The following is a 12,807-nucleotide window of genomic DNA, read 5'->3' as shown; positions in this document are numbered from 1 at the left end:
CCCCCAGCTCTGGTGACTTACTGAGGTCTGCAACATACAGATAATTGGGCATTTATTCCACATTCTTCTCCACAGGAGAGCTGGTTAAAACCTTCAGAAATAAACGTGCTCATGGTTTTTCTGAAGTGTGTTTTATTCATAAACCTTGAGATTCTGCACTTCTCACTGTACTGGATAGTGGAAAAAAGGCCAGGGGAGACATCCAGACACGGCCCACTCTGCACCTTCAGTGTTACAGGAGTGAAGTATCAAAACTGTAGAGTTATTTTCTGCATCCTAGAAATTTTTTACACTGTTGAGCATTTCATGCTCTCTTTCAAGAGCGTATCTACCCGTTAATCATACACATGTTTTTATAATTGATTAGAACCCTAAACAATTCCTTAGTTTGGCTAAAATTTGTGTGGATGGTTGTCATTACTCACAGGTATTAGGACAGCGTTACTGGAATCTGAGGAACATACGTGCCCAACGTGTCATCAGACAGATGTTTCGCCTGATGCTTTAATTGCCAACAAGTTCCTACGCCAGGTAACATGATGACTTTTACCTAAACCATTTGTAAGAAAAGTCTATTTGTAAAAAGCTGAATGGGAAGAAAAGAATAATTTACATCTCCTTAAGCAAGGCAAAATTGAATAAGGCTGAATTTAGTTTTCAAATGCATTATCTTACAACTCTAGAGACAATCTGGCAAATTCACACTTTTGTTTGAGATTATTGCCTCACTTCCAAATTCAGTGTTAACACTGAAGAACTGCAAATACAGATACTGAGTTACTAATCATTAACATCAGTGTTTAATGTGATGTGTTCGTACATCTATATGTTGATTTATTTTAGGATTATTAGCACTTAGAGGAATACACAAGTGATTTTACTCTCTGGAGGCTTTTGTTCGTTTGTCTACTGAAGTTTCATGTTACCCTCTTGTGAATGTTTTTCTGCCTCCAGGCTGTGAACAACTTCAAGAATGAAACGGGGTACACAAAAAGGCTCCGTAAGCAGGTTCAGCAGCAGCAGCCGCAGCCGCCGCCACCACCGCCGCCAGCACCGCATCCCCCGCCGCTGATGAGACAGACCATCACGCGGCCGCTGCAGCCGCTGCTGCGGCCGGCGCTGGCCCGGCAGCAGGACCCGCTCATGATCCCGCTGGCGTCGCTGGCCTCGCGTTCGGCCGCGCTGCCGTCGCTGGTGCCCGGGCAGGCGGCTGGGCTGCCGGTCAACCCGTCGCTGGTCGTCTCTGATCTGCCTCCAGCCGTCTCGCTGTCCCTCCGGGGGGAAAAGCCAGATGGGCCTTTTCGGTAAGTCAGTCTGTGGATCAGCGTGAATCTGCAAGACGCCAAAATGCGTAAGTTAGATTCTTCCTGAGCTTGTCAGCTAGCGATTTATATATTGTTAGTGACAGTTCCAGATAATTGTGGAAGTTCTGGGGTTGGTTTTCCCCTTGAATGAGGATGCTTTAAGCTGGAAGCGTGCCCCATGCAAGAACTTTCTCAGCAGCATTCCTTGTTGGATTCCCTTTCAGTCACTCCATACAGGTTTACCCTAAAGAGGAGCTTTTTGTCCCCAGGACCTTTTGATTTAAGTGGGTGCAGTTCCTGAAGTGACCATTTAGTGTGAGGTCAAACCTTGAGTGCCTTAATTTCTCTAGCACCGGGGGAATAATATTTCCACGAGAAGCGTAAAAGCACAGTTATAGGTAAAATTGACCAGATGTTTTGTGTTTTCGCAGTACTTTTTTTCAACAGTATTTCTATAATCAATAGTATGATAAGTCAAAGTCATCCTCAGTAACACACCGTGTAATCAGTGATGCATAATAAACATTGAAACATTGTAAATTTGAAATATTTACGAACATGAGAGCTGTAAGTTTGCAACTCAGTGAAGTCATATGAAAATACATTTAAAATCTGTACTATTGTTTAGGGCTTATATCCTCCCAGCTTTATGCTGTTGATGCCAATAGCGGCTCTGCCCCAAGGGCTGTTGGGCTCAGAGGTACCCTTGGATACAAAGGAGCACAATTCTAAGGCAGCCTCTGAATTAGCACAAACATTTCCAAAGAGATTTTCAGTTCTTGCTTCTTCCAAAGCTGAGATTCAGTGTGTGGGTGATAGGTTCTCTAATCCTTTCATGTGCAGCTAGTTTTATTTTTTGCTTCCATTTCCAGTAGTCAGTCTTTTCTCACCTCGAACTTTACATTTCAAGTATTACTTCAAAACACTTTGAATAATAGGAATTTGGGTTTTTTTGTAGTGACCCTGATTCTGTTTTACCTCCTGCTGCTCTGGTGACTGCCGCTGAACTTTCTAAATCTTCCCCTCTGTCCATCAGCAGTTTGTTGGAAGAGAAGGTAAATTTTATTTCAACGTATGCGGTGCTGGTATTTTAGTAGAGATGAGTTTCTAACTGATTGTATGTATTCACAAGGGCTATCAGGTTCCTGTACTACGACAACCGGCATTGCCGAGTCTTCTGGGCCCCCAAGGACAATCAATACCCACAACTGGTAAGTAACTGTAACTTTAGAATTTCCTTTGAAAAATCATCTTCAGATAAACTGAATGTTCGTTGTTTTTTCTTTTTCCTCTCCCCGCTCCAAAGGTCACCCATTGAGAGCCGGTGCCATTCGCTCAGCAGGTGGCAGACCAGGCTGGGAACTGTAAGTATTCTACAGAAATTCAGTGTATTACTACTTGTAACCAGTTAAGTTATGCTGTTACACATAACTTATACAACAGCTGATTTATATTGAAGTAATTACGCACAGATAGTTGTGGAGAGTACGAGAGGTAATTAATTTTTAAATGACTCAATTTGAATTAGCCCCTAACAAAGGGGATCTGCACTTGCAGTGAGATTATTTAAAATAAAACTCCAGCACATAATTGAAAAGAGGGCTCTGAAAAATGAACACTTTTTGAGGAAACCATAATTATATATAAAACCTAAATATAATTAAAAGATCAGATGGAAAGCTACCCTTTTGATTACTGGCTGAACAGGGCTGAAGAAATTGATTTCCCAATAGAAATCAGCCTCCAACATTCTTTAACAACTCAGCTCATACTGATTGAGCAAATCGTTGGAGAAGTCAACACTGTTATTTTACAACAGTTTAGAATTTCTTCAATTCAGTCATCTCAACCAGCCAAGCTGCTTTCTCTTGGTTGGAGAGAGAGAAATCTGGTTTATCTGTTACTGCAGTGTCAAGTTAGTCCTTCATCTTGCTATGTATTTGTTACAGTAGATTGCAAGGGTGCATTGTGCTTATTGAAACAAAAACCAGGATCTAAAATCTCAAATTCAGTAAGCAAGAGAATAACAATTTGGGAACAAGAACAGGCAAAATACATCGTCAGGAGGCAGCAGCACAGGGAGCGTGTGTGGGAGAAGCGAACAGCAGTTGGAGAGCTGAGCTGGTCCCGTACGGTGCTTTGGGGCTGAGCAGTGGGGTGCAGCGGAGGGCGCTGAGCAGGGCCGGGGGCGCGGGGCGGCTGCTGCGCTGGCTGGGGAGGGCGAGGAGGAGGATGGAGCGCCGAGCCTGGGCTGGAGTGAACAGGGAGGCAGGGAGACAAGTGCTGAAGTTGAGAAGCAGCGCTTGCCACCTCGCTCCCGCTTCATCTGCTTTCCTCTTTAAAATCAGGGCAGAGCGTGACAAACTGTGACACGCGGTTTTGGGTTTCTTTAGAGCGAATCGAGGCCGCCCGCACAGTGACCGTGCCCAGAGGACTCAGACCCCATCGCTCCCAGCATCCGCGCCCGTGTTTGTGCCCGTGCCCCCGCCGCCGCTGTACCCCCCGCCGCCCCACGCGCTGCCACTGCCGCCGGGGGTGCCGCCGCCGCAGTTCCCGCCACAGTTCCCGCCGGGGCAGCCCCCGTCCTCAGGGTACGGAGTCCCCCCGCCGGGATACCCCCCGGCTCCTGCCAACCTGTCATCGGCCTGGGTACCCAGCGCAGTGCCAGCGGCGCATTCCAACGCCATCCCGACCACACAGGCGCCTCCTTTGTCTAGGGAGGAGTTTTACAGAGAGCAACGGAGACTGAAAGAGGAGTAAGTATTTGGCTCAGTGGCGTTGCGTTGTTTTTCATGTTTGTATTTTGATAGCTTATCAGACTGCAGTTACACCGAAGTGCATCTGACATAAGCAAAAAATGACAGTTTTTTTGCCAATGTACTTCTTCATTGCAGATGGTAAACATGCAAAACTTAAAACAAATGTAATTCTAAAACTTCCCCTAAAACTTGTAGGAATTTTATTTGGTTTTGCTTAAATAGGATGTTCACCTTTTGCATTTGCATGCAATATATATTTTCTCATATTGGCCATGTTTTGTTTCTTGATGTCTTTTTGTAATAAAGGTCGAACTATAATTGTAATAAAGGTCAAACTTATTTTAACAGGGAAAAGAAAAAGTCCAAACTTGATGAGTTTACAAATGATTTTGCTAAGGAATTGATGGAATATAAAAAGATTCAAAAGGAGCGTAGGCGTTCGTTTTCCAGGTAACTGCTTTACATGTCCGTAACGGAGAAGCAGATTGTCTAGAAGAATCAGGAGGAGTTCACTCCACCTCTGTCGTTAGCTGGATCGGATGATTTGAGGGCGTTCTGTATGTAGGGTACTGGCTCAACCATGGCAGAGAGTGCAGGGGACTGAGAGCTCCAGTTGGGCAGCAGTGTTAAAGAACAGGTGGTTTTCACTCAAGCTTCTCTGCAGTGGCACCCTTCACGTCCTCACAGGTGGGAGCAGGCGAGAAGCTGCACAGGGGTAGTTCTGGAGTTCTGCATCTCCCTGTTGTGATTGTGCCCATTACCTCAGAGCACTCCAGAGATGTGTGAGAAATTGGCTTCCTCTCCTCTTCTGGTCGCCTCATACAGATACGTGGAGAGATTTTAACCTGGACTGCAGACTGGTAGCTTTTGCTAGTGTTTTGTTAACATCGTTATATTTTTTTTAGGAATTACAAAATCAGACTTGTTTTTAAGGAAATTTAAATTGGTGAAAGACTTTGAGAGAAGGAACGATGCTAATGAACATAAGCAGAATAATGTGAAATAGTTCTTTAAAACATAATAAAAGAAAAACCTGTGAAGAAAAAAGTGAGGGTAGCTGATCCTTCCAATCCCAAAAAATACCTTGAGCAGGAGTCTGGATAGCTCTGGCAGTAACACTGTCAGGATCTTCCCTGGAGTGATGCCATTGAGTCCTGTTACTAGAGGCTGAGTTTTAGAAGCTTTTAGATGTGATTTTTCTGGAATTGTGGTCACTAGCCTTGGTTTGAGCTAGAGGAATGCGCAGATTTTTGCTAGGACATCTGGCTAGAAGCATCGAGTTAAACACTATTGCAGTACAAGTAATTTGCATCATGCACAAATTGCCGAATAAGGAGTGAAGTTAAATAGACTAAGCTGGCATTTTAAAATTGAACTTTACTGTCTTCAGGCTAAATTGCGTTTTCTTGATGCTTGATGCTGCACTGTAGCTGTTAAGACTTGCTCTTTTTGCATCTTACTGCAACAAAAATGATTTGCACTGCATGTAGTTGCCAAGTAGTGAAAAACGTGCACGTTCGTGTACCAGTAGAGGCCAGTGTGCACCGCCTTAAATGAATCACTAGCTGCGGTAGTTTGTGTGATAGGAGTGAGTGGAAGTAGACTTACCCTTCTGTATGTTTTTACACTAACAAAGCAGCAGCTGGTCTGTCTTGTAAGCAGAAACTTTTACATGTTATCAAGTTTTTCAATTCGCAGTAGCGTTATGTCAGCAGCTGAAAGAAGCTTTGACATAAGCATATGGAGAGAAAAAAAAATAGGAGGAAAAAACTGGGGAGAGTGACTGTTTTGAATTAACTTCATTTATTTTTTTTTTGTGCTGTGTTCTTTTTAAGGTCCAAGTCTCCCTATAGTGCTTCATCTTACTCTAGAAGCTCGTATACCTACTCCAAGTCACGGTCGGGTTCCTCCCGCTCTCGCTCCTACTCTCGATCGTTTAGTCGTTCCCATTCGCGTTCCTACTCACGATCGCCACCGTATCCAAGACGAGGCAAAGGGAAGAGTCGTAACTATCGTTCTAGGTCAAGGTCACATGGGTATCACCGGTCAAGGTCAAGGTCACCCCCGTACAGAAGATACCATTCACGGTCAAGGTCTCCAGTGTTCAGAGGCCAGTCTCCCACTAAACGGACAATCCCTCAAGGGGAAGGAGAGAGGGAGTATTTTAACAGATACAGGGAAGTCCCCCCGTACGACATGAAAGCGTACTACGGCAGATCTGTGGACTTCAGAGATCCCTTTGAAAAGGAAAGATACAGAGAGTGGGAAAGGAACTATAGAGAATGGTACGAAAAGTTTTACAAGGGCTATGCCGTTGGTGCTCAGCCTCGGCCTCCAGTAAACAGAGAGAACTTTTCTCCAGAGAGGTTTGGTCCGCCTGGGACCAGACGAGAGAATTCGCCGTATGCGCGGGGACGTAGGGAGGAGTATCCCGGTGGGCAGAGCCACAGGAATCGTAATATAGCTGGAAATTACCCTGAAAAACCTTCTGGCAGAGAGAGCCATGGCATCAAAGATCCCACGAAGTCAAAAGAGAAGGAAGTGGAAAATCCACTGGGAGATGGCAAAGGAAATAAACATAAAAAACACCGGAAGAGAAGAAAAGGGGAAGAGAACGAAGGATTTCCCAATGCTGAGTTGTTAGAAGGTGCAAGAAAACCAAGAGAGCCAGTTACGGCAGAAGACGTTAAAACAGACTCTCTGTTCATGGTCCCGAGCAGAGATGATGCCACCCCTGTGAGAGATGAGCCCATGGAAGCAGATTCGATTGCTTTCAAACCGGTGTCTGAAAAGGAGAAAAAAGAGAAGGACAAGCCAAAAGCAAAAGTTGACAAAACAAAGCGGAAGGTGGAAGTGACTGCTCCTCCGAAGAAAGACAACGTGGTAAAACCAGCTAAAGCTTCCCAAGAGAAGGTCGACACGGACCGGGAAAAATCTCCTCGAACAGAACCTCCTGTGAAAAAAGTGAAGGAGGAGTTGCCGAAGACAGACAGTGTTAAAGCATCTTCCTCTCAAAAGGATGAGAAGGCTCTTGGTACCCCACGGAAAGTTCACCCAAAAGCGACAAAAGATCATCCAGAAACCAGACCAGCTAAGGAGGAAAAGGCAAAGAAAGACCATACAAAAGAAACCAAGTCAGAGAAGCCCTCCAACAAAGAGGACAAGTCAAAAAAGCCTGCTGAAAAAAGCAAAGTTTCTGATGCAAAACCTGAAAAAAGAAAAAGAAAAGTAGATGAAAAGGCTGATAAAGAGCACGAAGCCACTTCCACAAAGGCCTCTAAGCCAGAAACTGCTGAATCGAAAACATCGCCAAAGGGGAAGACTGAGCCTGATGGTGAAAAAGGAGAGCGAACTCCAGAAAAGGATAAATCTGCTTTTAACAACCCCGCGAAAAAGATTAAACTGAACCGAGAAACTGGCAAAAAGATTGTGAGTGGAGAAAATGTGCCACCTGGAAAAGAGCCTGTTGAGAAACCTGAGCCGAGCAGCAGCAAAGTGAAACAAGAAAAAGTGAAGGGAAAAGTGAGAAGAAAAGTAGCAGCAGCTGATGGGTCTAGTTCAACTCTGGTAGATTACACCAGGTACCTCCTCCATTCTTTTCTTAGTCTTTCCCCCCCGCCCCCGCAATGTACAATTCTTTATGGTGACTGCTGAACAGCTAAATCCATGCTAAATGAGTGAATAACTTGTGATCTTTCCCGCTAAACTGTACTTGGATCAAAATCAAATTGTAAAACGAGCAGTCCATGCTGCACAGAAAGCTGATAAGGTTAATTCGTTGATGACGTGTTTGACCTTTACTTGTGGGACTCTTTTCCTCCTCGTTCATTACACGTTGACTCTTTGAGATGTCCCCTCTATGTCTTCCTTCAAATCCAGCTAAAGGCAAGGATAACCAACAGATCTGTACCATGCAATATCGTGTGTTTTAAAAATTGCAAGGTACTGTAATGATCTGCTCTTGTCAGAATGGCATGAAATTGTGGCTGGAGCAATGGCGGCCTGGCTGGCAGCACGCTGCCCTGCTGGCGGCCGCGGCGCCGCTCCCGCTGGCATGGCTGCGCTGCTCCCCGCGCGGCTGCTCGGGCACTTCCCGTGGCGCTTCCTGCTACAGCCCATCTGTGACCTGTGGGGAGAAAGAAACAACCAAGCACGGTGATCTGTTGTGGAGCTGTTACTACATTTCAGCATCTAAAGAAACAGGACAACGCAAACTCAAAACATTTAGGACATCACTGGAGACTTAAGATAGTGTCCTGATATTCTAAAAGGCTTTTAAATGTACACTTTTCTAAAGAATGCTGAGACATAAGGATGAAACTTTGGTTGTGTATACCTCTCCATAACTGCTTGCTTCCATGTTGAAACAAGAATGTGTATCTAGTTTATCTACCATTGGTAGAAATAGGACATGAAGGAATTAGCAGATCAGACAGTCCCCAATCTGATAATCTTGTGTCTTTGTTAATTAAATGTATTGTAGGAAGATACTGAATGAATTGTTTGCTCATAATCTTAGCTGGTGGAGTCGTCCTTTCTCTCGTCTGTTCTCTTAATTGAACATCTTTTGAAAAAAATACTGAAAATTTAGGATTGAAGCAAAAGCCATTTTATAAAATGTTACAAGAGATGACAGTGCGTGTTTCATTGTTAACGTACCTTTTTTTTTTCCTCTTAGCACTAGTTCTACTGGAGGAAGCCCTGTTAGAAAGACAGAAGAAAAGACAGATACAAAACGAACTGTCATTAAGACCATGGAGGAATATAATAATGACATAACTGCCCCTGCTGAAGACGTCATCATTATGATCCAGGTCCCGCAGTCCAAGTGGGATAAAGATGACTTTGAGTCTGAGGAGGAAGACATTAAATCTACCCAGGTGCCCACAAACATCGGCAAACCTGCTAGTGTTATAAAAAATGTGAGTGCTAAGCCTCCAAACCCTGTAAAACACAATGAAAAAGAGACGGAGCCTTTGGAGAAAACACAGAAAACTACAAAAGAGGCGAGTTATGAAAGCTCTCAGCACGATGCAAAAAGTTCAAAAAGTTCTGTGTCGAATGAAAAAGGAAAAGCCAAAGACCGGGATCATTCATTGTCAGATAAGGACACTTCTGAGAAGAGAAAGAGCACTGTTCAGCCAGAGAAAGACCACTTGGAACGTGCAGCTGAGCAAGGAAACGGCAAAAATATTTCTCAATCTTCCAAAGACAGCCGATCTTCAGAGAAACACGACACTGGCCGCGGATCCGCTGCTAAAGACTTCACTCCGAACCGAGACAAGAAGTCTGACCATGATGGCAGCAGAGATCATTCTAGTTCCAAGCGCAGAGATGAGAAGGGTGAATTTGCAAGGAGAAAAGACTCCCCTTCTCGAACCAGGGAATCTGCGTCAGTCCAGAAAAGTAAACCGAGAGAGGAGCGAGCGGAGCCGTCCAAAAAGAGCACTGGAGAAGCCAAGCGGAGCAGCTACAGCCCCCCACGTGAGCGGAAACAGGCTGAGCACAAAGCTGCTCACGAGTCCAAGCGCCCAGCAGAGGAACACAAACCTCTGGATAAAAATTCAGGGAAGGAGAAGGAGAAGGAGAAAGAGAAGGAAAAGGAGAAGGAGAAGGAGAAGGAAAAGGAGAAGGAGAAGGAGAAGGAAAAGGAGAAAGAGAAGGAGAAGGAAAAGGAGAAAGAGAAGGAGAAGGAAAAGGAGAAAGAGAAGGAGAAGGAGAAAGAGAAGCCTGTACCAGAGGTAAAGAGCAATAAAGAGAAAGAGAAAGAGCCAGCTGGTACTAAACCACCTTTGAAACAAGAATCCCCAGATGTAAAATCTGAGAAAGAGAATGCGAGTGCACAGAACGATAAGAGCGTGGTCAAGCCCAAGCCTCAGGTGAGCAGCTCCTCACGCCTCTCTTCTGACCTAACGCGGGAGACCGACGAGGCTGCCTTTGTACCCGACTACAACGAGAGTGACAGCGAGAGCAACGTATCTGCAAAAGAGGAGGAAGCTCCGGGGAAAAATCCTAAAGAGCCGAAAGAAAAGGCGGTTGAAAAGGCGAAGGAGGAGCCGGCAGCGGCTGCGGCCGCCGAGCAGCCAGAGGTGGGTCAGAGCCAGAGCAGCCCCAGCGTGAGCCGCAGCCGCAGCCACAGCCCGTCCGAGAGCCAGACCCGCAGCCACAGCAGCAGCGCCAGCTCCGGGGACAGCCAGGACAGCAAGAAGAAGAAGAAGAAAAAAGAGAAGAAGAAGCACAAGAAGCATAAGAAACACAAGAAGCATAAGAAACACCTCGGAAATGAAATGGAATTGGAAAAGAGCCAAAAACACAAACACAAGAAGAAAAAGTCAAAGAAGAGCAAAGATAAAGAGAAAGATGACCAAAAAGTGAAATCTGTCACTACATAGAACGACAGATAATAACAAAATGACTTAATTCCTAAGTCATCTGTATTAAATTTTGTTAAAATGTAAACGAATTCAAGTGTTGTAAATAATGACATGAAAGACCCTGTGCTGCACTTAAAATATTGCTGCTTGATTATTTGATTTTTACATCAGAGCTTTATAAAAGTGAACATTTTGTACAGAATTGTGAGTTGTGACCATGTAACATGAAAGGTTTTGCTGGGGCATCTTATTTTTAGCCACCGTTAATTAGTTTGGGTGGAGTTTACTGTACTGTGAAAATTTTCACATTTGAATTTTTTTTTAATTGCCTGGCAGAAGCAGCTGGTATCAGTTACAAAATACCAGCAGAACGATTTGCAGAATACATGACAGCCCTGTTATGTCACTTTTTGATTACAATAAAAAGTTTTCAGTAAACTATCCAATGTGATGAGGTTTCCAGTGGTAGCTGAACGTTAGCAGAGAGAGGAGGGACACAAGAAAGTACCAGTGAAGAACTTTGCAGCGGGTTTGATCTGGAGAAGCCCGGTCAGACTGTAAATCTCCTGCAGTGATGCCATGTGGGGAGGTACTGCCCAGAGTGCCACTTCTTCATGTGCCAAGTAGCCTTGGTTTGATATTGTAAAAGGCAGTATATGGCCCCAAAATACAGCCACTAGTAACCGCTGGTACTGACTGTCTGAAAACAGCGTTAAATGTGAAGCTGTCACATGTCAACGTTGTTCCAGCTTGTTCAGAAAGCTGTTGGCACTCGCCAGCAAACACCGATGCGGATTTTAAGATGCCTGGTAATCTGTATTTTCTCTTGACAGTGCTGATCAGCAGGATGTTTGTGTTTTTAAATAGAAGCTTTATTAGTAGTATTTTCATACGGTGGTGCCACATGATGCAAACTGCCCCTCGCGTTCAGTGGGTTTGGCAGCAGAAAGCCCGCCAGCCCAGCAGGCTGCTGGGAGCGACGGCGGGAGACCTAGAAAATGTCATTTAATTAGCTTGAGAATATCAAGACAGAATTTTTAAAAAGGCAGCGGTGGGTGTTGCTCCACTGTCAGAAAGGCGGCGTGCTAAAAAATTCTTCTCGTTGTGCGTTAAGGGCAAAACGTCCCAGTAACAATTGAATTCAGTAGCGAAAGCCCTCGTCTGTTTGGGTTTTGCCCCAAGAGTTCTGTTGGAAAGTTCTGTAAATTAAAGCAGCATTTCAGGGCTTCCTGCTTGCAGAGACTATTTTGTTCAACAAGTGTCACTGTTCGTAGGTACCATTGCTGGGGTATTGAGCAGTACAGAAATAGTAAAATAATAACTCGCTTTGCAGCGGGGTGGCTGTCACATTGAAATATTGGGTTAGGAATTGAGCATCCCCTGTTTCTGATGGTGAAAATAGGAACAAACCAGAGTTAGTAGTGGATTCCACTGCCAGGGGTTTGTACCTTTTTGTGCCGAGGCATTCTGGGGGGATTCCCTCTGGTTCTGCGCAAGGTGAGGCAGACTTGCCAATAAGCCACTCGGATTTTTATTTCCCAGCACCAGCCAGCCCTGGTCTGTCGTGGTCATTCTGTGTGCTCGTCCAGGGACTCGAGTCCCCGGGGTGGCCACGGGCTGCGTGGGACGGTCCCCTCGTGGGACGGTCCCCTCGTGGGGTGCGGGAGATGGTGCCTTTTGCACCAGGCTCTGGGTCCCTGGCCTAATGACACAGACAGTGCAGGACTGGGGGACGCGGGATTGTTCCTGGAGCTGGGGTGTGTTAACTATGCTTTATAATCAAGGCTCAGAATAATGAGTAAACTTGCATGGAAGTGAGATTTTGGACGCTTCTTTATGGAATAGCTCCATAAAACCAGGTAAAATTGTGTATTTTTACATAACTTTGTGCTGAGAGCTTGTGCAATGCTGTTGACGATGCCTGCCTTGACGCTCGGTTACATCCCCTGTTCTCAGAGCACTGAGCGGCATTACTGATGATTTCTCCGTTTCCTCTGAATTCGGTTTACTCTGTACGTGGAGTTTCTTAGGATTACTTTTCTCCGAGTTGTTGGAGCTGCAGACTCCTGGAACGCAGTGACGCTCTGGCCTGAGCAGGTAGCTGTGACGTACAGTTGTGTGGAGAAGTTTTCCAGGGCAGTTTCTGGAGCCCGCGTTGTGCCGCGCAGCGGGGAGGGAGCCCCGGGCCAGCGTGTCCGGCCGGGTCCAGCACCCGGAGGCAGCAGCTCTTACGCTGGCAAAGCTCAGGCAGCGGGAAAACCTGAGTGGAAACCACCAAACTGGCCCAAAGCGAGTGACAGAGCCCCAGGTTCGCACCCTCAGCTCTGAAACAAGGAAGCGGGTGGAAAAGAAGACAAGGGCATAAGGTGC

General features: G+C 45.5%; 1 protein-coding gene across 4 annotated transcripts in view; it reads left to right on the top strand.

Moving 5' to 3' along the window:
• RBBP6 (RB binding protein 6, ubiquitin ligase) overlaps nucleotides 1-11,606 on the top strand; it is a 29,549-nt gene extending 17,943 nt beyond the window's left edge. For 2 of the 4 annotated variants that reach the window (XM_065644452.1, XM_065644451.1), the window contains 9 exons: nucleotides 428-531; nucleotides 955-1,304; nucleotides 2,263-2,359; nucleotides 2,437-2,515; nucleotides 2,611-2,668; nucleotides 3,698-4,060; nucleotides 4,412-4,513; nucleotides 5,899-7,644; nucleotides 8,742-11,606. In XM_065644452.1, the coding sequence (XP_065500524.1) occupies nucleotides 428-531; nucleotides 955-1,304; nucleotides 2,263-2,359; nucleotides 2,437-2,515; nucleotides 2,611-2,668; nucleotides 3,698-4,060; nucleotides 4,412-4,513; nucleotides 5,899-7,644; nucleotides 8,742-10,455 (4,613 nt within the window). In that variant the 3' untranslated portion in view covers nucleotides 10,456-11,606. The remainder of the gene's footprint in view (nucleotides 1-427; nucleotides 532-954; nucleotides 1,305-2,262; nucleotides 2,360-2,436; nucleotides 2,516-2,610; nucleotides 2,669-3,697; nucleotides 4,061-4,411; nucleotides 4,514-5,898; nucleotides 7,645-8,741) is intronic. The other 2 variants (XM_065644454.1, XM_065644453.1) reach the window with 1 other exon arrangement.
• Nucleotides 11,607-12,807: the final 1,201 nt, after the last annotated feature.

The sequence above is a fragment of the Caloenas nicobarica genome, chromosome 14 (genome assembly GCF_036013445.1).
Source record: "Caloenas nicobarica isolate bCalNic1 chromosome 14, bCalNic1.hap1, whole genome shotgun sequence".
NCBI lineage: Eukaryota > Metazoa > Chordata > Aves > Columbiformes > Columbidae > Caloenas > Caloenas nicobarica.
Note: the sequence above shows the minus strand (reverse complement) of the source record. Positions and strands in the feature narration are given on the sequence as shown.